Below are 24,442 nucleotides of genomic sequence, written 5' to 3' on the forward strand. Positions count from 1 at the left end.
AACACATCCTTTACTGACACGATTCCGCGTCCAAACCATGATTTCCAAAACAGGGTTGCATTGTCTATAGTTATCAAATTGTTATTCCAAAGAATGAGTTCGCCATTTGGAAAGATGTTGGTTGTATTTTTGAGATCCTGAAAATACTGAAGAAGTTCTCGATAAAAGAGGGGTAGACCTGTTTTCAAGGATTTTATATCATAATTGCATTTAAGGAGAAATTATAAACCACCATAATTTCGACGGTAGTAATTGGGGATTACCTTCCATTTATCGTCAGACTCGCCTAGTAATCTACCAATCCAAGCCAAGCGTAAAGATTTAACGACCGTGCAAAAATTAACAAAATTGATTCCTCCTTTTGCTATTGGTTGATACATAACCAATCTTTTTATTTTGTCTTTCCTGTTTTTCCATAGAAATGCGAACAGATTCTCTTGTACAGTCTTGATAACCGATTCTGGAACGGTCAGCATCGATGCTGCGTACACTAGCTGTGATATACCTAAAGCTTTCGCCAATAAAGACTTGCCATATATCGTGAGGTCTCTTGAAAGCCATAAATTTAATTTTGTTTTCATTTTGTTGATCTTGACATAAAAGTTTTCCTCAGTACATTTGTTTTTGTTGTAGGATAGATGGATTCCAAGAACTTTAATAGGTTCTTTAGTTGTTTTAAAGTCAAGTACTTTCAAATTGCTGTCTTTCATAGAACCGATCCACATAGCTTTAGTTTTCTTCTTATTTAATTTTAATCCAGAGATGATTCCAAAACAATCCAAGATCTGTAAATAGGGTTTGAGAGATTCAACATTTTTCGTTATTATAGTAGTGTCGTCAGCAAACTGTGATATTTTGACCTCCTGGTCATCTGGGAGGGACACGCCCCTGCAGCTTGGTTCTGTAATTATAGTTTATACACTGTATAATAGATTCTTACCATGTGTAATAACCCATGGGTCAATTCCAACCTTTGACCCAGTTGGTAACTCCTGCAATTTAAAAAACAACATTAAGTATACATGTTGTGGGCAGGTTTAAATTTATTTTTGGTTTAAAATTTTTCAAACCAGTTTGATTTTCATTTCCCTTTGTTTCAGATTATGCCAATTGATCTGAGACAGTGAAAAATCAAAATCAAACTGGTTTGAAAATTTTTAAACCAAATATAAATTTAAACCACAACATACACATGAGTAGTAACACAGTGCTGTGGTTTCACAAATTAATCAAAATAATAAAATGTTAATAGTGTTACATCTTATACAACATAATTATAATTATTACTTTAGGTCTTATGTGTTCACATTATAAAATGTACATGATTGTATAGTTAAAAGATTTGCCTCCCCTGTCATGCCGGCACAGGTAAATCCCAGATGGCTCATGAAATATTATATTTAATAATATTTTTAAGTAAAATGACATACCTGTATTAGCCAGTCCTCCTGAGAAGGGGTGTCTGGTAAGCCTACAATCAGGTTGAAAAGTCGTCAATCAGCCATGCACTGTCTGGGCTGCATTTTATGTACATGTACATGTGGTCACACCAAAGATCTATGGCATGGGCTTAAAGATCTTTGGCATAGATTTCAAAGATGCACAGCATACTGTCAGAGTGTAAGATCGTAGTCAACATGTCTCAAATGGGAGATGAAATATTTTGAATAAGAACAACTTGAGGAAGCAGGGCTGTCATTAAGGGCTGTAATCCGTAGCACCTGTTACAGCTGAGCTCGCTTGATGTTACCAGTGAATTTGTGGATAGAGCAAAATGTTACAGGTGATAACTTCAATGCAACAGCAGCTTAAAAACTGAATGACAGCCCTGAGGCCCCTAGTGTACAATTTTAAAAGCTTGGCATGTCCTTAGGGTGTAATATACACAGAATGCAGCCTGAGACACATTAATTAAATGCCTTAGGAAAGGCCCTGCTGGGGGGGGGGAGTGGGAGGAGGGGAAGTGGGAGAAGGGGGAGAGGATAGTGCCAGGGGCTACACAGGGTTCCCACATTGTTTGCCTCAATTTTTTTTTCTGACTTTAGAATTTCCCTAAATTGTTTCAGCTTATGTGAATGAGTAAAAGACAAAGGAAAATGAAAATTAAATAAATGTGGTTTGAAAATATTTAAACCAAAGATAGTTTTAAACCAAAATATAAATTTATAGTCGTAAAACATGCCATCTTTCATCAACGTCCAGTTAGAAGGATCCAACTGGTTCTCAGCCTGCAGATGATACCGTCCATCTGTCCATAGCGCTGCCTTGGTTTCTGTGACAATTGCAGTACCTGCAAAAAATTCCAAAAATGGTATTATTTTAATAAACACTTTATAGTGAAATGGGAGGTCAATTTCTGGTTATTGTTATGCACCCCAACTAAAGAAACTGGTTTCAAGCCTGTAGATTATGAGGTCCTGTACGTCAGATTGTGCCTCTCCAGCAGTAGTTCCAAGCCCAGGGGGGTACTCCGGCTTGTAAATGACGGGGATGATCGAATGGAGGCAAAACTCAGGACCCAAAAAAATCCCTAAGTCTCCAGACACTACCCCAAAAAATCCCTGGACCAAAAATAACCCCCAAAAAATCCCTTGCCAAATTACCCCTAAATTGCCAGGAGGGGCAATAATATAGCACAAAGAAAACCATAAAAATGTACGCTCGTGTTTGTTTATTCATCATACCATAAATACGCCAAGGCTGCGTTTTTAATACCCAAAAAAATCCCCTATTTAAATCAAGTCACCCAAAAAAATACTTGCCAAATTTTCCAACCCAAAAAAATCCCTGAATCGAAAATTTCAAACCCCAAAAAAATCCTTCGATCATCCCCGTCATTTACAAGCCGGAGTACCCCCCTGGGGTTCCAAGTAAGTTTTATAATAATCATAACAACAATTTTAATTATTACAAATATTACAATTACAAGGGTTAGCATGATTACAGTAAATTTAACAATTTTTATAGCACCAACAGGGTTGGGGGTGCCAGTGTGCAAAGATAGTCCTGTCTGTTCATGTTAGCACGGGGCTAGTCGATTTTATGTATCATTTGCAACATTTTTGGACTTTTTAGTTGGTAGATCAGTGAAACAACACAGATAAACACGCTTTTTGGTTGCACAAAATGGTTTCAACTGGTGGCCCAAAGGGCTAGCTTGAACTTTGTGCCCTGGGTGCAGAGTGAAATGGATGGGCAACCCACCATGTAAACTTTTTTCCTTAGTGGCCATTTGGCAACTATCCATTTAGGTGAAGTCACCAATAGAAAATTTTGGTTGCCAAAATATTGCTATCTGTAAATCAATGTGCCAAAAGCGTGAATGAAACAAAATTTTACCGTGAAACTTTTTCCTGGAAAAACTAAATGAACAAAAAAATCAGTTTACAAAACCCAGAAATGTTGTGCCATGATACTGGTCCCCTGTAGGTTTTAATAGCAGAACAACTAATTTCTCAGAGTGAATTCCATGACATACAGAGCAGTTGTTTGTTTGCTTTGGTTGATAGTTTGCTCAAGCTCTGGAGAAGTCCTCTTGTATGCCAGGATGATGACTTGTTGTACAATTTCATTACAACTCCACCGCGCTTTAAATGTGTCTTTCTGAAATGGGCAATACCGCTGGAAATTGTAGTCTGAAGGCTTCATTTATTCCTTTGGGTATAAGTTTCGGTAGCTGCCGAAACTGTGTCGCACAACTTCCGTTTTTTTCGTTTCTAAAAAGGTGAGATATTTTGGAAGAAGCCGCCCGAGTGACTTCAAAAGACTGGAACAATAGCGCAATTAACCTACCTTGAGCGAATGGAGTTGTGAACGTATCCTTTTGTCGTTAAGTTGTGATTAAACTTCCGATAACCACTACAGACATTTTGCAGATTTAAGTCTTTCGCGATGTATTTTTCGCTTTTATATTTATTAAAAAATAAAGAGCTTGTTGAGAGCTTTAAAAAGAGATCTTGAATGAGCTATTTTGATCGTTGTAGGCGATTTTAGTTTTGTTTTCGCCGAGCGCGTAGCGGCGGGCTCGATTTACAGAGTTAATTATGCGTATCCAAATACTGACACATGTTGATAGCTCCCAAATCGCTTTTCATAGATTTGAACTCTTCCTTCTGTTGCTGGTATTTAATTCAAAGCGTTTTTAGTGCAAATAAAACAGATTTTAATCGAGGACAATTCTCTTTAGTCTATCTAATCTGAGTGATCACTTTGTTTTTAAAGTTTAGCGTTTTCGTCTATCCCGTGCCGTCTATGAAGTATGTATCCCGCAGAATAAAAAACAAACAATGGATTTGATTTGATTTTTTATTTGTCCGCGCAAAAATGCGGGTGAAACGTTGATTTATAGTTTTGTGAACACAGAAAACTCTTTAAGCGTTTAATTTTACTAGCCTTCGGCGAGAAGTGTGTAATGTGAAACCGTGCTACACGCGCGCCAAGTTTTAATATTTTTCGCCGACAAATTACTAAATATAATCTTCGCTAAACTATATTGTGTGTCAGATATTTTTCAATCTGTTAACAAAAGAAATACTTCTCACCTACATCAAAGATGTTGCGCTTTTCACGATCTTCGGAAGCTTGCCGGCTTGTCGGCAAATACATCGGAATGAATAGGCAATGAGTTTAAACAATAGCTTGAATATATGAATGCTTTATAACCTCAAAATTTGAGGTACACATTCAAAGCGCTGTGAAGTTGTAATGTACCAGTAGTCGCCAGTTCCAAAATTCTAGTCCTCATGGCGACTAAAATGGCTGCAACTCAGAGGGTTGAATGGGATTTTTTTTTCAGCCCTTTTAACTATGCAGGCTACAAAATGAAAAAAATGGTTTGCATACCTGCTGAGCCACTGAAGCCAGAGATGAATTCTCTTCTCAGGTCACATGATGCAAGGTATTCATTCTGCTCAATAAATTAAAAACATACCATAAAAATCATAAGCAGCAAAGCATTAGGAGCTATGATGTTAGATAGTTACTTAAACTGGTTTGTCATGATTTTCTTTCTACCAAAACGTATAATCACATTATTGAAATTCCTTTTTTTAAAAAAAAAAAACAGTATTCTATTAGTAACTGAGTGTGATTTTTAACCTGATGGGCATCTCCAGATGGGATGATATAAGCTTGAATTGCTTCAGCCAGTTGATGTTTACTTCTCATTAATGACCTGAGTTGACGTAACAGATGTCCAGTAGGTTTCCCCATAATTGTTGTGTTCAAAGATCTGTTAAATAGAAATATAATACAACAACAGATGAGTAAAGGCTGATGTTATCCACTATTGGTTTTTGCAATTTAAAATATATGGTAGTAATTAAAGGTGATTTGCTGGGTTGCTAATTTTTTAGGCAATGACATTAGTCAATCACCTTACATGTATGTCATGAGTGTAGTTTGGTGGGTGGGGTGGGGTGGGATGGTATAGGTTAGAGTGGGGTGGGGTGGGGTGGTATGGTGTAGGTTGGGGGAACACCGCGGCAGAACGTCTACGCATGCGCTGAATTTAGCACTTCCGGTCATCTTTCCAGTCACTCAACGGGCTTCACTCGCTACGCTTTCGGTTCAAGGTCAGTCGTGGCCCACGTTTTAGTTGTTTTGCTTTGTGAATTGCGGTGTTTTAATCTGCTGTCATGGATTACAAACTAAATATGACCGAAACAATACTCGATAGATTTAGAAAAGGTAAGTCGTGGATTCGCTGAGGCTTTGATTCTGAATTTGAGCAGCAGATGAGCTTAAATAAGCTTAGGTTTATCACACAAGGCGAGAAGGCAGAGTTTTACTTGCCAGTTTTTCTTGATCGATTAACCTTGACTAAATTCATACTTTCCTATCCAGTAATTGATTGCACGTTTGTGTATTTTTTAGCTTTAATTGTTTTCAGTTCTACATTTATTTAACCTAACACTTCGGCCTAAAAAATGACAGCATGCAGTCGCTTTGTTTGTTTTTCGTTCAGCAGAGGTATTAAAACTTTTAAAGTTTTTTTTAAAATAACACCCGGTAGTGAGGTCCGATTTTTAATTATTCAGTTTTTGGTTTAAAGCAAGTTTTTAAACTAGACTTTGATTCTGTTTTTCCTTTTAGATTGAGGAGAGATAACCGGTTACACGATAGTTTGAAAGTTTGGTAAATTGAACGCCATGTGCGAATCTGCAAGTTTCATGTTCGCACGTGAGGCAGCCACACGGACTGGAAATGTGGAAAACATCTGCCAAATAGACGAATATTTGAACTTGTGAGGAGGATTAAGAAAATCAAATTGCCTTTGTCTTGAATGGAAACACAATTTAAACTTGTTTAGCTTCTCGGCTAACAGCTTTCAATCCAGCAAAAACTCCAGGTAGTCCGGGAGTATCGAAGACTCAATTCATTCATGTTGAACCAAGCAAACACTGCAGAGCAAATGTTGTTTTCTTTTATGTTTTGTGACTTTTTTCTCAGTGAAGGCAAGAATTATCGAAAGCCTAAACTTGAAAGTTCAGTGGTTCTTTATTTTGGTTTTATGTTGTTTTTCTTTCTCATTTGTCGCTCCTTAATTTGCGAGCAATTAAAGCGGGCAAAGTGATAGACACAGTCAAAACGAAATTGCCGCTGTCGACTGTCGAGCGCTTGCGACCTGTAAACTTCAAGCATCATTTTCAATGTTGGTGCAAGCAGGAAACCCTATGGTGCAAAAGTATGAAGCTACAAAAATAAATAAACTTTTGAATTAGACCATTATTTTCCTTAAGTTTCTTTGCTATTTCTTAAGTTTTGTGTTTAAACTTCGCGCGAGGGGAATTTTGTATTTACGCGACTGGATTACATAGTCAACCGGAAATACAAAACTGACCGGATGTTAATTTTCCACTCATGCACAGTGCGTTTTGCCGCGGTGTCGGTTGGGGGTGGATGGGGTGGAAAGGATATTGCGTGACGAATCAAATACTGCCGTGCGTTTGGAATCGATCAACATAACACATTTTTCAATACAAATAAAATCTTCACAAGATCATTCACTAAATGGAAATATATTGGAGGAAACTTTATGTTCTCGCTATTGAAGGGGCAAATTGGATCACCTCAATAATGTTTAAGCTACACTGGCTACCCGTACAATTCCGTATTATTTTTAAACTACTGTTAATAGTCTACAAAGCACTCAACGACAAAACACCATCCTATGTTTCTAGTATGCTAAGTTTTAGAACGTTCTCTCGGTCACTACGTTCCAGTGGCCAAGAACTGCTAACTGAGCCCATGGCTAAACTCAAGACCTACGGAGACCGGGCGTTCAGCACTGCTGCGCCAAGGCTGTGGAACAACCTGCCACTGAGCATCCGAAAATCAGCATCAGAAGACATTTTTAAGAAGAACCTAAAAACTTATCTTTTTAAAGAAGCTTATGACATTTAATTTTTATTTCTTATACACGTTTACTTTAAGTCCAGTTAAATAATCATGATATTTTTAGTTTTTAAATTTTTAACTTTTAAAACTTCACTCTCTGCATGTATAGATATTTTAGCTCAATAGATTAATTTAGTTAGGTATTTTTATATTTTATTTTTATATTTTAGCATAGTGATTGTAAAGCGCTATGAAAGACTAGCTAAATAGCGCTATAGAAATGATTATTATTATTATTATTATTATTATTATCACATAATTACAATTAATTTTGCGCGCGGTCACCGGGCGCGATCTTCGTGAACTTCAACGATATTCCCGTGAAGTTCTATTCTATTTACGCAACAATTAAGCTTACAAAAATTGTATAGTTTTAGTACTTACTAAAGGAGATTCCCGAGGTTTTAAGCCGCTTGTTTGGTTCCAATTAAGGCTAAATTTTCCGCATTTTTCGCTTGTAAAAAATATGTCGGCGAAAAGAAGCAGGCCTTGTTGTCAGCCTGAGAGGGATTGGAGACTGGTGCCCAGGAATGCTCGTATTGAGGGATAATGCGCCTGTCTGTTTTCATGCTTCGCAAACATTTTCTGCTGACAAGATGTTCCTTTGATGGAAAATCCTAGACGATTTCTTTAAACCGTTAAAATATGCCCAAATATGTCCAGAAGAGGGTGACAGTGCTTGCCAAAGGATGTTGCTCTGGTGCGGGAAAGGTACAGTTTTTGATTTATTTGTTTTCTTTTTTCTTATATAGTTGCGCAGTTTCAAACTCGCTGAAACGCGAGAGTGAGAAAAATATTTATAAAGTTGTATTAGCTTGGTGGTATCAAAGACGAAGCTTGACCTTTATGTAAGAAGAATCACCCACAACTGAACTCGAAAACGAAGAACTCAAAATTTGGAAACGAAGCACCCAGGGAGCGATTTTAGAATACCGGGCCACTTAATTATTTGCATATCCCTGAACGCTCTTTAGAATGAAGCATATAGAAACAAAAGGAACCATTCAAATTCAATGAGATGGAAGTAAGAAGCCCTGCATTCTACAGTTTAGCCGCACCCAGCAGTAACAACGTGAAAACGAAGCAAGAAAAATTCGAATTTAATGAAGCTTGCAAGTTTTCAAGTTCTTTTGGTCTTCGTTTTTGACATGCTGACTTAAAACTCAAAACGACCCAGTTTTGGTATTAGTATGTATATACTTTATAACTACAGTTGAATTCCAATAACTCGAACCTTCAAGGGGAATCAAGAAAGGTTCAAGTTATCTGGGGGTTCAAGATATTAAGCGTAAAATTGGTAAGATAACCTGAATGGGAATCGATAAAGGTTTGAGCTAGCGAGAGGCTTTAAGTTATCGACCTTGGATGCACGTACACGTCTTTACAAGCTCCTGAGCTCTTCTGTGTCACATGGGTAAATAAATTACATTTTATTTACAATGGTTTGAGTTATAGGGATACAACTGTATAAGAAGATGCCCACAACCTTGTAATTTTAATGTGATTGATTACCTACAGTAAACTGTTTAAAGAAGTCAAAAGTCTTTTGCCAAATGGTTGGTCATCCAAGCTCTAGCTCCCTTGCATTGTCCAATAGCCTCTCAGAAAAGAATGCAAAATCAAAAAGATAATGTAAGTGGATTGAAAAAGACAAGGCATTTGTTAAAGTGTAACACGGGGACCAGAACTCACTCCAGTTATGTCATGTTGAGTAAGTGAGTTAACTATTTCATTCCCCCTCCTGCCCCCCCCCCCCTCCTGCCCTCCCTCAGGCCGGGATGCTAGTGCACTGCACAATTCCCCCACCCCCAGCATAAGCTTTGCTAGGACACTTGCCTATGACCTGAACAGGGACCGGCCAGCGCACTAACTATTAGCCCATGATACATGTCAATATGATGTGCAGAGTCTTAAACAGTGCAACTTGTAAAGTTACACATACATATCAAGCACATGTCATGATCTTCACATAACTTACAATAAATAGATAAAAAAAAAACTTTTCCTCATTTTCTGTAAATTATGCTCAATCATGCACAAATCCCCCCCCCCCCCCTCACACCCCTCTCCCCTCACCAAATACCCCAAGTGAAGCTACAGTATTATCCTGAATCAATAACCAGGATTTAAGGATATCAGTTTGATGCACCAGCCATTAAGCTACTGGAACCTCCACTGTTCATAATGTATCCAGTGTAATTTTCCTCTTAAAGGTGATTGCTGTTCCTGACACTCTTGAGGAATTCCTCCTAATAGCTCAATGCAAGCTTGGGCTCCGTACAGCAGTCGCAGTTTATACTAAGAATGGAGGACTCATTGATGATGTTGACTTAATCAGGTATAGTAGTCAAAAACTTGCTTGCGTCTGAATAATCATTGATAACATGCACTTGCAGTGGGATCATACTGTCATGTGATTAGGGTGAGCAAAACTTTTTAGTTTAGTTTCTACCAATTTCATTCTTACAACTCGTCATTCACTGTCTTTCTTGGACGGTTTTTGTCAATTCTTGTAGGCAAGTAAACGGAATATTTAATAAAATGTCGAATGTCGAGGTTTATATTTCAGGCACTCATAGTGGGCGCAAAACACATGTACATGTCTGATGTGCAAGGAGCTTTTATTCTCCACTCGAGAAATAAATTGTTTCCTCAAAAGCCTTTTTGAGTTATGAATATTTGAGATTGCCTTGTTTCTCGATCCTCCAGACTCGATCCTCCAGACTCGATTTGAGCGGTACTGTACAAAACATAATCTATGTACATGTAGAAACTACGTGTATCTCAGTAAGATCAGAAAAGTAGTAACAGTAGCCAACTTAAGCGACAAGCTAGTACAGATACAGTTTTGGCTAGTTGGTTTTGGGTTTTCACTAGCCATTTTGGCTAAATTTCAGGCATTTTAGTGAAAGAAACCACAAATTGAATTTGACTCTGAGAGAACAGAGCTAACAAGTACAGGGTTGACATGTATCAAGGAATAGTAACAGACAAGCTGATATTACCAAAACGCAAATGAACCGTAACTTTGTCAGTCGACCTTTTCAGATCAGTGACTAAAGTGACAAGTAACAGAAAACTGTTTGCCAATAATTCATTGCATGTGAAGTCAAGCATAATGTCACCATACCACATCTTGATTGGCAATCAAGTTGCAATATATTTACATGAACAACAAGGTTGGGAGTTCAAGCATGTGACTGCTTACAGAAAAAGCAGTTGTTTACGCTGTGAAAGTTGAGGAGTAAATAATAATGATGATTCTTCAACTCCTGTCTTGGTTTTAAAAAAAGACAATTTAATACGGTAACCATAATTGACAGTTCTGGAAGTGGAATCATGCAAAGCTAAAAAAAGGAAAACAGAAAAAAGTTTGCCTTGAGCCCTGGAAAAAGCCAGATGTCCAGCATTAGCTTCAGCATTTAACTCCAGTTTGGGTAGCATGAAGTGGCTAGGAGTATCAACTGCTACTCTCGTTTCAAGGCCAAGTCCATTGATCCATGAATCTATTCATCCTGCTCTGCTGTAAAAATGTTGTCTTGTCCAAGGACAGTTGTACAAACACAGTCAACCTCAGACCACATTTTTTTATTAGTTCATAGTCTGGCATGCGAACCATTAGCAGGCTACCATGTCTCCACATTATAGTACTGTACATACATGTAAATTCATTAAGCTATTTATTTTTATTCAGACGAAACATTGTAATTTAAAATTAATTTTCTTTTCAGAGATGATGAAGTGCTTTATGTTTCTTCAGAAGATCCTGTTGTGGGTATGGCATTAAAAATTAATTAGCTTAGTTTTTGTTTTGACCAATACTTGTGTCCACGAGTGAATTTATATATTAAAACAACTACATGTACACGTGTTTACTGAGAAAAAAGATTCATTTGGTAACTTAAATAAACACAATATGTTAACTCGATTGTGTATTCAGCATCTCTGATATATTTAAAAAAACAAGTTCATACAATTTTAGGTAAAATTTCTCATCCAGAGTTAAAACAATCATGTGCAAGCAGCAAACTGTAGGACAGATAATAAACTTCTACTGATATTGACAAAGTATCCAATTTTGTTGCAAAGCTTACTAAAGGTATAAATTAAACAAATTACACTCAATCCACGTAGAATTTTATCACTGATCCTTTGCCTTTGTGTTGTTTTTTTTTTTTGTTTTTTGTTTGTTTCCAGCACCACGCCCTCTTGATTTGAGTCCAGCTAATGGTGTGAGTGATAATATCAGTGAAATTAAATGTAAGTAGTACTAAGACAACTCAGACAACTTAGTTTAGTTTTATATCAATTAATAGCCATCTGACCAAATGTAAAGTACCCACACATGCATGAAAGTAGAGGTAAAGCCTGCAAACAAGCCTAGTGGCCAGCTTTCAGACAAGAGGTTATCCTGGTTTCCGTAGCATGAAGTGACTGACATAGGATAATATGCGAGCCAGCGAGGCATGCGAGCCATGCGAGCCAGAAATCCCAAATCCCAATAAAAGGCTAACCGCAAGCTACCTAAACTAACTGTAGGCTAACCAATGTGCTATTTAGGCTCACCGACTCGGCTCACTGGCTCGCTGGTTCACAGATTATCCGGACCCAAAGTGACTAGGAGTATTTCTACTCCCTCCTAGATGGATGCTAGTCCATCGCAGGGTTACCCCCAGCAGTGACTAGGAACCGCAGCCTGGTTAGCTCAGTTGGTAGAGCGCTGGACTGCTGTGCGGGAGGTCGTGGGTTCGAACCCCAGACTGGACCAACACTCAGGGTCTTAAAATAACTGAGGAGAATGTGCTGCCTTTGTAATTACATCTGCAAATGGTTAGACATTCTAGTCTTCTCGGAAAAGGATGATAAACCGTAGGTCCTGTCTCCTGTATCTTCAGTCTTCTAACAGGGGACGTTAAAGAACCCACACACTATTCGCAAAGAGTAGAGCACGAAGCTCCCGGTGTTGTGGTCTGGCCTTTACAATTGTATCTCAGTAAAATTACAGTATATGTAAAGCGCATTTGAACATATACACATGCATGGAAAATGCGCTATATAAATACATTATCATTATCATTATTATCATTAAATTTACAGTACCCATTAAATACACCTCCAGGGGTAAAGAGAGTCACTATGAGTCAGAGTAAAGTGTCTTGCCCAAGAACACGACCCCAAATTATAAAAATTACTTCAAAAAATCAGAAGGTTCTAGATATCGGAGTTTAAAAGAGATGTACTTATTTAATATTTATTTTTCTTAGCATTCACTGACTGGGTGACGCTAAATGTAGGAGGGAAAATGTTTACAACAACAAGGTACAGAGTCTACTTGTTCTCTTTTTTCTTCATGGAAGTACATAATTTTTATGTGTATTGTCTTAGGTCTCTTAGGGCATCTTAATTTCCTTTATAGCCTTTATTTGGTCATCATGCTTTACGCTTAGTGAAAGAGCAAGCCCAAACAATCATGGATGTCTGCCAAGGAGACCAACTGAAAATGGCATAAGAAAATATACAAGTCATAAAATACTGCCTTCACAGTTTTCAATAGAAATAATGAGCTCTGATAAGCTACAGTGAGATTATTTTTATTAAAATAGTCAAAGAATCAGATCCTCTGGGTGCCAGAGGGTTTTTCCTTTTTTCAGCAGAAAAGACACTATTTAGGAAAAACACTATTCGTGAACAAATACAGTGGTGTCTGCAAAAAATAAAGAAAAAAACCCTCTGCCACCCAGGGTAAGAATCCGACAAATACCTTTTTGTGTCTTACAAGCACTATCTAAGTCAAATGTTTTTGCCTTAGCATGTATTGACCTCATTCCTCTAAATATCCATGCAAGAGCATTACAGTGTACTGCGGTAGTCAGTGTAGTTTTTTTTTTTTTTTTTGTGCTGTTACAATTGCTGTGCAGGTCTTTTGCAATCTGTTTGTTTTATGTGTTTCAGATCGACATTGATGAATGAGCCTAATAGTATGCTGTCAAAAATGTTTTGCCCAGCAGGTCAGTCTAAATGCACCCCCCCCCCCCTCCAATTACAAAACTACTCGCTTAGGGTGTCAAGGTCAGAACGTCAATATTTTTATCCGCCAAGGTCTCGTTTAGGGTTCCAGGAGAAACAAAATTTGGCTCAAGAAGTTAAGGAATTCGATCAATATTGTGGGGGGGGGGGGTAATTGCAGTATATGACTGAGGGAGGGAAAATGCCTTTGACTCTTGAAAGTTATCTGTTGGTTTGAAAATCTAGGATTCACTGAGGTGGGGTAAAATTGGATGGCACATATTCACAGTGACTGTAAAAAGCCTATTTTTAGTAGTACAGTAGAACCCCGGTAACTCGAACTCTGAAGGGAAACGAAAAACAGTTCAAGTTAGCAGGGTTTCGAGTTATCGGGGTCGATTGAGTATTTAATTTGCCAAGTTAATAATTGATAGTTAACTGATTTTTCAGCACTTCAGTATACGGTACCGTGTAAATTGACCTTATCTAGTCAGAAACTCTAATACGACCATACATTGTTATAATAAGAGTGGAAAATGGCTGTCAAATACGTTATCTGTTCGTTGCTCTAATCAATGGGAAACCGTGGCAAGTTGCAAGAACTGGAATTCGAGTTATCGGGGTAAAATTGACCCAAATTGTGTTCAAGGGAAACAAAATTTAGTTCGAGTTAGCGGGGTTTTCGAGTTATCCGAGTTCGAGTTAACCGAGTAAAAATGACTGAAAAGTGTGGTCAAACCCAAGGGAAATGGAAGCTTGTTCGAGTTAGCGGGGTTGTTCGAGTTATCCGAGTTCGAGTTACCGGGGTTCTACTGTATATACAAATATACATGTGGGTTTTTTTACATTCCCTACAGACTCGTGGAGTAACATAACAGACCCCTCTGGTGCCGTCCTTATAGACAGAAGTCCAGTCTATTTTGAACCAATCCTGAATTACTTACGGCATGGACAACTAATACTGGACAAAGGTGTCAACCCACAAGGTACAGCTGTACAGTGTAGTTAACGCAAATGTCTACTGAACAAAACTGATCAAACTGTAACGCTCTGGCCCTGGTAACGCAATTGGACACAGGTAGTCGCAAGTTGAACTTGCACACAGACCTGCGTTGACTGGCCAGACCATCTCGCTAGTGCACGCAAGTTGTCAAAAATGTCATCTCAGTGCTACTGCGCGTGCTGAAATTTATCGAATTCAGTACTTGAAGTAAACAGCAAGACTCGAGTTGGGTGGCCAAACGTTGAAAAACTTTCGTTGACTTGCATGCAAATTTGATCTCGATCAAAGTGAACGCAAGTCATCGCAATTAGTCAACGCAAGCGCACGCAAGTCCTGGCCAAACGGAGACGCAAGTGGACGTAAGTTAGAAACTTGCGTATCATAGTAAATTACATCTTGAGAATTTGTGAGCATTCAAGAGTTTAAAAATGTGAATATATAACTGAATGTTTTGAACTGTTTTCATGTTCAAAAGGCTTCGTTTTATTTTTATCTGAAAGTCGGTTAACATGTAACGAAAATGCAAACGAATGCTTGCGATCAGCTTGCGTTGACTTGCATTAGGTGGCCAAACGGTGAAAGCTTGCGCCGACTTTCAGGGCTGCAAATAATTTTTTTCACTTGAAAGGACATATGTCCTACTAAGGCACCATCTTGGTTGGACAAAACAAAATTGTGGTCGGGCATTTTTTTATTCATCGTTGCTGTAAAATGATTAACGATCAAAAAATTGTACGGAGATCATGTCCAACCACACTTGGGATTTCCTCGGATCTGAGCAAATTTTGTTCGGCCAATGTCTGATGACCGACTGTTATTTGCAGCCCTGGACTTGTATGCAGGTCATTGCACGCAAGTATTGCTAATCATTGGAAGCATTGCTACGCTTAGTTATTGGTTTAAAAATCTCCCGCCACTTTCTCAGCCAATCAGAACTAAAACCAAAGCCAATTGTGTCTTTCTCGCGCACGTTTTCCCGCGCTTCGTGTCGGCTACGTGTATTTGCTTCGAGTTTTGATTGGCTTACTGGATTGTTTGTGTTCTTTATGATTGGCTAGAGTGATAACTTTGCTTTTGGTTTTACAGCAGTCAATTGAAAACTGCTCTATCTGTAATTGTAATTTTGTTTTGGATCACAGGTGTCATGGAAGAAGCCAAATTTTTCGGGATCTCGGGTATCTTGGAACAGTTAGAAGAAATGGTGAAGGTACTGTGCTTGTTTTTAAGCCGAATTTACACGGGCAATTTTTATGTGACAAATATATTTAATCGTGTAGATGACACAACAATTATTTGTCAGCGGACCAAAGCTTAGTGCGCCAGTAATGGCCTTGGACAGCAGAGATACGCGCGCACAGTGCCCCGTGGGAGATTGGGGACCACATATGCTGAAGCAATATTTGCCACATTTTATCCGACGAGTCGTCTACACAAGATATTTTCGTATGTGAGAACTTTTATTTGTCACATAAAAGCTAACACGCCAGCTTGTCAACAAATACATTTGTCACATAAAAATTGACCAATTTTTCTCATCTACAAGAGCAAATTAAAGTTGTCACATAAAAATTGCCTCATTAAAATTGCTCGTGTAAAAAAACCTACATGTACCCTTCTCATCCATCAACTGGGATAGCCGTTTTCATTTGTTGCACCCCAACTGATATAAAAAAAAATATGTATGTAATTGACCACTCCCCGAATGGGGCTTTTCAGGGCCAATGTAAACTACATGTAACTCTGAAACAAATATTGTAAATGAACGTAACATGATTAAGAATCCCAACTGGCAGGAGGCAGACCAGTTGGCTATTTACAAGCGAAGCCGAGGAGTTGAATTCGGGGCTACCGAAAATAACACCAGCTAGTGGTCAGAACGGGACTTGAACCCGCGACCTCCGGATTTCAAGTCCGGCGCTCTAACCACTCGGCCACGCTGCCTCCCTAATCGAAGCATCCTCGTTTTCAACCGACCGTGCATATTTGTGTAAACAACCAGACTGTTATTGTTTTTTTTTTTTTTTTTTCTAGAGTCAGGACAACTCAGAAGATGCTCCGCTCTCCAGGAATGAATTTGTAAAAATTTTGCTTTCAACACCGTCAAACTGTGAACTCCGTTGCCAGGTACAGTGACTCCAAAACTAAGCCACATACGTCCTCATATTTCTTTCTTAATCATATCTGTAACAAAATTTGAAAGAGTGGTTGGCTCGACACAGCGGTCAAACGCCGCCCGCGTGCGCAGTTCCTGTGTAATTCCCCCCAAAATTCCCCATACAAAGTCTTAAATTTTCCGAAAGCTTTCGCTTTAAAGCCAAAAGTTAATCCCGTCGTTGGAAAGTCAAGGTTTATACGCAGCTTATGGATTGGAAATTTGATAATTGATCTCCACTGAGTTTCCCAGCTTGAAATTTTCTTTCACCGTACTATTTCTATGACAATTTTCTATAATTTAAGTCTTGCCCACTTTCGAGTCAAATTCTTAGAAAAGTTCGAGGAGGTGAAGACCGGAAATGACGTCATTTTTGCGTTTGACCGCTGTGATGGTTGGCTCTCAGCGCGCAGTACGCGTGCCATGCACTTGATTGGTTTATTTCTTGTGACTGTGGGGCTGTTTACATGATAACAGAATAAGTTTTATTCCGGAACGAGTTTCGTTCCAGAATGAAGTTCGTTCTGCATTCACATGACAAAGTCGACCGGCTCAGCCTTTAATATCGCGAGCGCGGTTTTCGCGCCAGATTCAAAACAAAGACGTCCGCCGTATTGAAAACGATACGCATGCGTCACTCGCCCCAGACTACACGGTTTGTGGTTTCATCTCGGAATGGAGTTCGTTTTCAGTTTAAATGATACCAGAATGAGATGTCCTACCAGAACAAAAATTTCATTCGGAATGAAAACCGGAATGAACTCATTCCGGAATGACTTGTGCGGGAACGAAATTTGGTCTTGGTATCATGTATTAAAAAAGATGCAGAGAAATATTTAGGGATGGACTCGTTCCGGAATGAAATTCATTCCGGTATTATGTAAACAGCCCTTGAATATATTCCTTCGGACCCCTTGTGAAGTAAAGTCCAATAACGAACGCGTATTCGTTGTATTGTAGTCAAAACAGCTTTTTAACTCTTTTTTTTTTTTTCAATACAACAGGGGATTAATTTAGACTCTGCAGATCTTTCCAAGCTTGATCTACGTTTTATCAATTTCAAAATGGCGAATTTGAGAAAGACGGACCTTGCACACGCCAATCTGTCAAACTGCTGTCTGGAGCGAGCGAATCTGTCTGGAGCACACATGGATGTAGGTATCCTTAATACTGATTGTAATTGAAATTCTCACTTACAATATAAAACGTTAAGGTCGCGCAGGACCCTTGCTCATTAATATATTCATTAGCCAAATGTCTTGTTGGAGTGCTATCTTGTAAATCTTTAATTCACTACATTTTGAATATCGATTCCTCTAAAATTTAATAAGGATACTCAGAGATGATGGAATTACTTCATGATTGTCCTTTTACTGAGAGATGACCGTTGTCTGTGATGTTACAAGCCCTTAAACGTTTAACTGAATGTAATGCGATTTTGTGTCCAAGTTTTTAGCTAGCACAGCGCACCAAATTAAATGATTATATAGCCTAGTGATAAATCGTAACTTCTTTTGTGCTCCCACTAGAGCGAAATTTTCGATTTCAAAAACTGCTACAAGTTAATGGCTTCTAAGAGAGTAAAAATGTGAAATCTAAACTTTGAAACATGCTATCTTCATTTTGAGAATGAAATTTAAAAATTCGCTCTAGCCAGAGCACAATAGAGTACAACACAGTAGAGATTTTCGAGAAACCTTGTGTTCGCGATTTTACGCAATTAATCGATTTGCTGTTTAAGACGGATTCCACTGAAAGTTCGAGCAATGAGTGCAAAAAATAAGTACCAAAAATCTACTTATAGCAGGACAACATTTTGTATACTATTTAAAAGATCTTACTGAAATTCATTTGTGTTAGTGACCCCGTGATTGTATTTTAAAGCATTCTCGAGAAAATTAAAGTCAAACCTCGTAAAAATGTTTAAAACGTGCGCCATTTTGTTTTGAACTGGAGTGAAACGTCCATTTTAATTGAAATACGGGCAATTTCAAATCCATATTTCTCTCGCCGGGTCAGCCTGAGTGCAAAAGTTTTGGCAGATTTTTGTTATCTGTGCTCAAACTGTTACCATGTTATGAGATCTAGTTGGTAACCTTATTTTTGCCTGTATTGCTTGAGTGTGGGGCGAAAACTACTTAAGTTTTTTCATACAAGTGACTGGGGCCTTCGCGTCATCAGATTTTGACGATTCGGCATAAGCAATTTGGTGCAGCAAAAATTTATTGCGTTGAAGTACATGATATAGAACTTAAAATTAGAGTACGAGTGTTACTACGATTATGGGATTTCCCAGAGGTGATAGAGTGCGCGCGTGTAAACCAGTGTAAGTTTGGCGGAGGAAAGAAACGTGGCAACGGGTTCTTGCAAAAATCTCGAAGTAGAAAAAATAAAAAAAAACAAGTTCACTTAGTATACTGCCGTTTAAGTGTAAAGGAAAATTTGTGGGTTTTATGTTAAAATTTCACTAAAACCTTGCAATAAATCTTCGTAGTCGTCCTTGTATTCGGAAGTTACGGTCTCTCTCTCTCTCGGTTTTTTTACAATAATTTTCTGAAATAACATTCACATAAATACATTTCAATTAATACTAAGGCGAGTTTCGAGAGAGAACGAGGGATAAAAAATGATTTATAAAATCCGTTTTCTTTCTGACTACAATAAAACAGAATCTTATTTATATTTTCTTGTTCTTTTTCTTTTTCAAGGGTGCCATTCTAAGCTGTACGCGTCTACAGAGGGCCCATATGGAAGGGGCCTCCCTCCGGGGTTGCAATTTTGAAGATCCTACCGGAACAAGAGCTAATCTAGAGGGTAAGAAGTTGCCCTTGTACATGCATTTAGAACGAGCCGTTCTGTGGAAGACGGAAAATTTTTCAGAAAAAAATTGTTTAAAGCAACAGGCAACATTCACTAGAGAAGCCTGCTAGATAATAAAAACAAAAATTAAAATTTTATTTGATGATAAATTTTGCCTAGCTGTTCGACAAAGCTATCAATTTGCTCTCAGGTTTCTAATTACTATTGTTCGGCATCCATTGCTGTTAAACGTGGCAGCATTCTATTGGCTAAAAAAATTCAGCTTGCTAAACATGAAGTACGTGTTGTTTTTTTTTTTGTTGTTTTTTTTTCAGGTGTGAATTTAAAAAATTCTGACTTGGAAGGAAGTCAGCTAGGAAATGTAAACCTTCGTGTTGCTACTCTAAAAGGTGCCAATCTTCAAAACTGTATCTTACGAGGGGCTGTGTTAGCCGGCGCAGATTTGGAGGTAAGATATGAATCTAGGGATGTACTAAAAAAAAGTTTGCCCACGGTCTATCTGGTTCGTGGTTTTCACGTGACGTCATGAAAATTCTTAAATCCAGAATCGCAAGACCCCCAAATTTTTATCTTTCATTGGCTGTTAGACGTGCTTAACAAATATATTGTTGAAGGTTTCTAGATCGATAGCACCCGCCATTTTTCCCATATAGCATTTAAAAATTTCGGAGTTTCTCGCCACACGACATCAAGATGGCCGCCAGAAGGCTGTCACGTATGCTTAAAAAAATATCCTCATCCTGTTATTTTTAACAATCTGAACAGTCGAGGTTTGGCGAGAAGTGTTAATGTGAATGTTTTCTTGTTAATGAGGGTGAACTGACCCTTTTTATAGCAGAAGTAAATTCCAGATTATTTCCGGCCGCCATGTTGGTGCTCATCAGCGTGGGCACCAACATGGCGTCTCCATACTGTGCTCTCTAAATTTGTGTGAAACATTTTGACGGATAACTCGAGTACGGAATACCGTACAGACTTGAGACTTGGACAAGTAGTCTATCTAGTAATTTTCTACAACCTGTTGTATTCTCTTTTTTTTTCAATAATTTTTGAATTATTTTTTCGCGGCGTGACAGTTGCGTGACAGTGAAAACCACTTATACAGAAAGACGGGAGGTCGATATTCTCCCAGTAGGTTTTTTAAGTTTATTACTCACTTTACATGAAGTTTTGATTAATAATTAACAATAGGCCATTTCCGAGTTACCCTTTGCCACTGTTTTAAAACGCAAAACCATTTAAAATGCAAAACCATTCAAATGAAAATAAGTTTGATTTGTATGAAAGTGGACCTGGAGGCAAACTCATTTTAATTAAATGTTCTTTCGCACGAAGACTCGTTTTGAAACATAGGTAAAGGATAACTCGGAAATGGTCTCTTAGACAACGAACCCGGGTTTTCTATGAGCGAATATTCAACAACGCGAAGCCGTTTTTACGTTACTTTTTTAGCCAAAACTGAAAAAATAATTTTCTCTTTTAAGAACAACGAAAGCGCGATCGTGTACTATCAGCGACAACAGTCAAGTATAGGAGAAAAAGTAAAATTCGCAAATTCCAATAGAACACGCAGTGCCTACTAATTTACATTATTATACATTGTAGTCACTAGCTGTCTTCTCATTGGCTTAGAGCCTACAGCTAATTCTGGGAATCCGCGCAACCCCGCGCAACCTACAGATTAGTGAATACCTTATTATAGGAAATTAACGCGTCATGAAATTAACGCGAATTTCAAACATTCGCGTTAATTTAAGTCGCGTTAATTTTTGTTAACGTTAATTTCCGCACCGTTAATTAAGTGGAGCGTTAATTTCCATGACGTTAATTTCCATTATTTTGGCCCCAATTTCTCGTTACAGTCCAGACGTTCGTGACTCCAAGGAAAAAGCATTATTTCATCTGCAACTATAATTGATACTGCGAAGAACGCTCAAAGTGGGAAAAGTACCACGAACATTGCTTTCGTTTAAGATTATACGCCTACAAGTGTTGAAATAAACTTGTTCCTGTTGTGTACGTCGCGTTAATTTCCTTTATTGGAAAGTAATTTTTCCTTCAATTCGCGTTAATTTAAGTCGCGTTAATTTCAAATACCTTAATTAACACAAGCGTTAATTTCCTATAATAAGGTATTCTGCTAGCAGATTATTCACTAATCTGTAGGTTGCGCGCGCAATGCATGATTTCCAAAAGCAATGTTTCAGGCTTCTGGCGGCGAAGAAAATTCATAGTTCGCGGATTCACTTCTTCAACCGAGAAATAGTTTGACCAAAGTTCAAAAATTGCTGACAATAAATTCAGTTTAAGACTCGGAAAACACAAAATGACTAACAAAAATTGGGAAGGAACTATTCCACGATTTAGTAGGACGACCAGCCGGAATTAGCACAAGTTTCGAAACAGGTTGAAATCGTTTGTCATTACGTCCTTTTCCAGAAAAACAACGTATAATAAAACAATTATTAAATTCGGTTTTTGTGAAATCCGGAATAATCAAGGCTGTGTAAGTGTTCTCAGCCTCAGCCTTCGGCTTCGGCTGATAACACTTACCTCGACCTTGATTATTCCGCATATCACAAAAACCTCATCCAATAATTGTTTATTAGCATAACCCAGTGACCGGCTGTTTGGCAAATACGCAATCTGATTGGCTACGCAAGCGCGGTTTAATTTTCGATAACAGCATTCGAGCCACTGTCATTTAGCCTAACGCTTTTTTCCTCTGTATTTTCCTGTAGAATTGTAACTTAACCGGCTGTGACCTACAAGATGCTAATCTTCGAGGCGCAAACATCACTGGTGCAACAATCGCAGAAATTACTGGGCCGCTACACATGACAGCTTTTGTTAGAAACCAGCTCCCAGGCTCCGCGCTCTCTGTTTCCTCGACTCCAGACTCTTAGACGAGAGGTCAAGAAACGGCTGTGAGTGAAGGCGACTACCTGGAAACTAAGTCTGCAGCGTTTTATTTCAAAACGCGTCGCGGCAACCAAAAAGAAGTAAAAAAAATGTCGCTCGATCGGTAGCATAAAGAAAACTGCCAAACACATATTAAGACTTTAGTAGTCAATCGATAATGCAGTACAAAGAAACAACCGGAGCTTACAGTGTAGTTTCTGACGAAAAACTCCTTCGCGCAGTCGATTATCCTCAGAGACAAGTTCGCCAGCAGGGTCGGTGTAATCTGTGAAAATGCTTTTTTTTTCAGTGTTATTCCTGACAATTCAGTGACACCTAAAAACAGTTTGCACAAATTTAGGACTGTCATCATTCTTGTAACTAGTCTATTTGCCATTCTGTTCAATATTTTAGAGAATATTTATGACTCTTGCAAATGGAAAAGTGTAAACCAAATGGCTGTTTTACATTGTAGAATAACAGTGAGCTTTAAAAAGAAGCTGTTTTTCAATTTCCTAAAGGTTGCTAACAGTAAAATTCTGAAAGTTAGTAACGTGCCTCGTTCATTTGACAGCCTTTTCCTATGGCAGTCTCGCAGAGTCATATAATGACCTGAATACATTTATTTACTCTCGGATTTGTGGAGTGCTTTATCATAGACTCCCCCTACCCCCCCCCCCCCCCCTACCCCTTCCTCCTCCAGCTTGACAAAACGAATTTTTCGCAAGAAAAGAAAATTTGATATTTTGCCCAATGTAAAAATAGCTGAATTTTGCTTAATGTAAAAATATTTTGAGCTAATTTGTAATTTTCTAAAATTTTGAGGTTGGGTCATACGGAACGCTAGTAAAACTACTACTACCCAGTCCCCTCTTTTAAGAGGGGACTTAAAGCACTTTTCAAATGGTGAATCTAACCCGGCTTAACGATCAGCCGTGCTAAATCAACTACTTTGTGATGAAACTTCATTCAGTACATTTGCAGAAATTCCACTCGATGGTCATGGCGGTATGTTAAACGTTTATTTTAAGAAAAAAATGTTTCTAAGAAAATCTGGCCATTTTTGGAAGAACAAGTGTGATTTTCAGCGGTCTTCTTTGGTCGATTTCTCCTGAGTTCGTGATCGTTAGTGACCAGAGCAGAAAGCTGAAATTCTGCCTCGGAAGAGCATAATGTAAAGAGTTGATCCAAACAATGCAGGAAGAAAAAAATGATAACAAAAATAATCGTTGTTGTTAATATGGGAGTTGCAAGCCATCACTGCTGCCATTAGAAAAAAAACCATATACCTTCACCCTTTGTTAGCCTTATGGGGAAAAAGCGAAAAATGCACGATTCGTATGTGACCTCTTTAAATACCTTATTATAGGAATATAACGAGGCATTTTAACAACGCGAACAAAATTTACGCGTAATAAAATTAAAGCGAATTAAAGAAAAATTTTTGTAAAATAATTATAAAAAAAAAATTAAAAAAAATAAAATTAAACCCTTAAAAAAATTTATTCTAAATTTTCTAAAAAAATAAGATAGCGGCACGCGCAACGAAGGCACAATCGCATACACTTGCCAAGGTGTTGAGCCTTTTACCCGCACCAAAACTTATTTTAAAGGAGAAGTTCACTCCAGATTGGCCATTTACTTTCTTTACGCCAATAAAAAGTTTACATAAATATATGCTATTCTCCAAAATTTCAGCCTCCAACGTTCGCTATAACCCTACGAAATCTTTCCCAAAACTCGACAAATGAACGCCGCCATCTTGGAGCTGGTAATGTATGCGTGACGTCAAAGAGCTCAGCCTGAAGCTTGGCGGGAAAATTTAAATACTCGAAACTCCTTGTTCCTTCGTAGTGGCTTTTGTTTGACAAAATGCCTGTTTGTGCATCTCCATTTTGAGTTTCGACTATTAAAATATTGTTGAAGGCTGAAATTTTGGAGAATAACATATCTTTGTGTAAACTTTTTATTGGCGCAAAGGAAAAAAAATTTTTAATAAACTTCTCCTTTAACGCAGTTTAGCAGGGTAGATAAAAGACCGGTAAACAGGGTATCGGTGCTATTTTTTGGTACGTGTACAAATTTTATCCGAGCCGTGCCAAAAAATGTCTGCCGTGTAAAAGCACTCCATGACCCGTACCCATGCCTCTTTAATGTAAGGC

At 38.2% G+C, this 24,442-nt stretch overlaps 2 protein-coding genes and 1 non-coding gene across 5 annotated transcripts in view; 1 reads left to right on the forward strand and 2 right to left on the reverse strand.

Moving 5' to 3' along the window:
- Nucleotides 1-7,897, reverse strand: part of LOC144642782 (xaa-Pro aminopeptidase 1-like) — a 32,138-nt gene extending 24,241 nt beyond the window's left edge. The window contains exons 1-6 of the mRNA XM_078501852.1: nucleotides 7,783-7,897; nucleotides 5,098-5,230; nucleotides 4,843-4,906; nucleotides 2,183-2,290; nucleotides 1,431-1,471; nucleotides 941-992 (exon numbers count right to left, since the gene is read on the reverse strand). Coding sequence (XP_078357978.1) covers nucleotides 941-992; nucleotides 1,431-1,471; nucleotides 2,183-2,290; nucleotides 4,843-4,906; nucleotides 5,098-5,211 — 379 coding nt within the window. The 5' untranslated portion in view covers nucleotides 5,212-5,230; nucleotides 7,783-7,897. The remainder of the gene's footprint in view (nucleotides 1-940; nucleotides 993-1,430; nucleotides 1,472-2,182; nucleotides 2,291-4,842; nucleotides 4,907-5,097; nucleotides 5,231-7,782) is intronic.
- Nucleotides 7,898-7,971: 74 nt separating this feature from the next.
- LOC144642932 (BTB/POZ domain-containing protein KCTD9-like) lies at nucleotides 7,972-22,860 on the forward strand. Of its 3 annotated transcripts, XM_078502040.1 has the most exons (14): nucleotides 7,984-8,109; nucleotides 8,917-9,030; nucleotides 9,612-9,736; nucleotides 11,130-11,173; nucleotides 11,596-11,658; nucleotides 12,663-12,717; nucleotides 13,351-13,406; nucleotides 14,262-14,390; nucleotides 15,547-15,614; nucleotides 16,439-16,531; nucleotides 17,564-17,713; nucleotides 19,268-19,373; nucleotides 19,694-19,827; nucleotides 22,121-22,860. In XM_078502040.1, exons 2-14 carry the CDS (start codon nucleotides 9,010-9,012, stop codon nucleotides 22,283-22,285), a joined length of 1,209 nt encoding a protein of 402 aa, XP_078358166.1. In that variant the 5' UTR covers nucleotides 7,984-8,109; nucleotides 8,917-9,009; the 3' UTR covers nucleotides 22,286-22,860. The 3 variants fall into 3 exon arrangements, with proteins under 3 accessions (XP_078358165.1, XP_078358167.1, XP_078358166.1); XM_078502039.1 differs by lacking the exon at nucleotides 8,917-9,030 and having other exon boundaries at nucleotides 7,972-8,109; nucleotides 22,121-22,859; XM_078502041.1 differs by lacking the exons at nucleotides 8,917-9,030; nucleotides 11,596-11,658 and having other exon boundaries at nucleotides 7,972-8,109.
- Trnas-uga (transfer RNA serine (anticodon UGA)) lies at nucleotides 16,276-16,348 on the reverse strand. The gene has a single exon. It is a non-coding gene; the product is annotated as a tRNA-Ser (tRNA).
- Nucleotides 22,861-24,442: the final 1,582 nt, after the last annotated feature.

Source organism: Oculina patagonica, chromosome 2 (assembly GCF_052425735.1).
Source record: "Oculina patagonica isolate OP01 chromosome 2, crgOcupat, whole genome shotgun sequence".
NCBI lineage: Eukaryota > Metazoa > Cnidaria > Anthozoa > Scleractinia > Oculinidae > Oculina > Oculina patagonica.

What these genes read in the sequence shown, in the direction of transcription:
- LOC144642932 (XM_078502039.1), top strand. Translation starts at nt 8,044, where the DNA reads ATGCCCAAATATGTCCAGAAGAGGGTGACAGTGCTTGCCAAAGGATGT. An exon ending in TTCAGAAGATCCTGTTGTGG is followed by an intron (nt 11,174 to 11,595) that starts GTATGGCATTAA and finishes GTTTGTTTCCAG; the next exon opens with CACCACGCCCTCTTGATTTG. An exon ending in AACAAGAGCTAATCTAGAGG is followed by an intron (nt 19,374 to 19,693) that starts GTAAGAAGTTGC and finishes TTTTTTTTTCAG; the next exon opens with GTGTGAATTTAAAAAATTCT.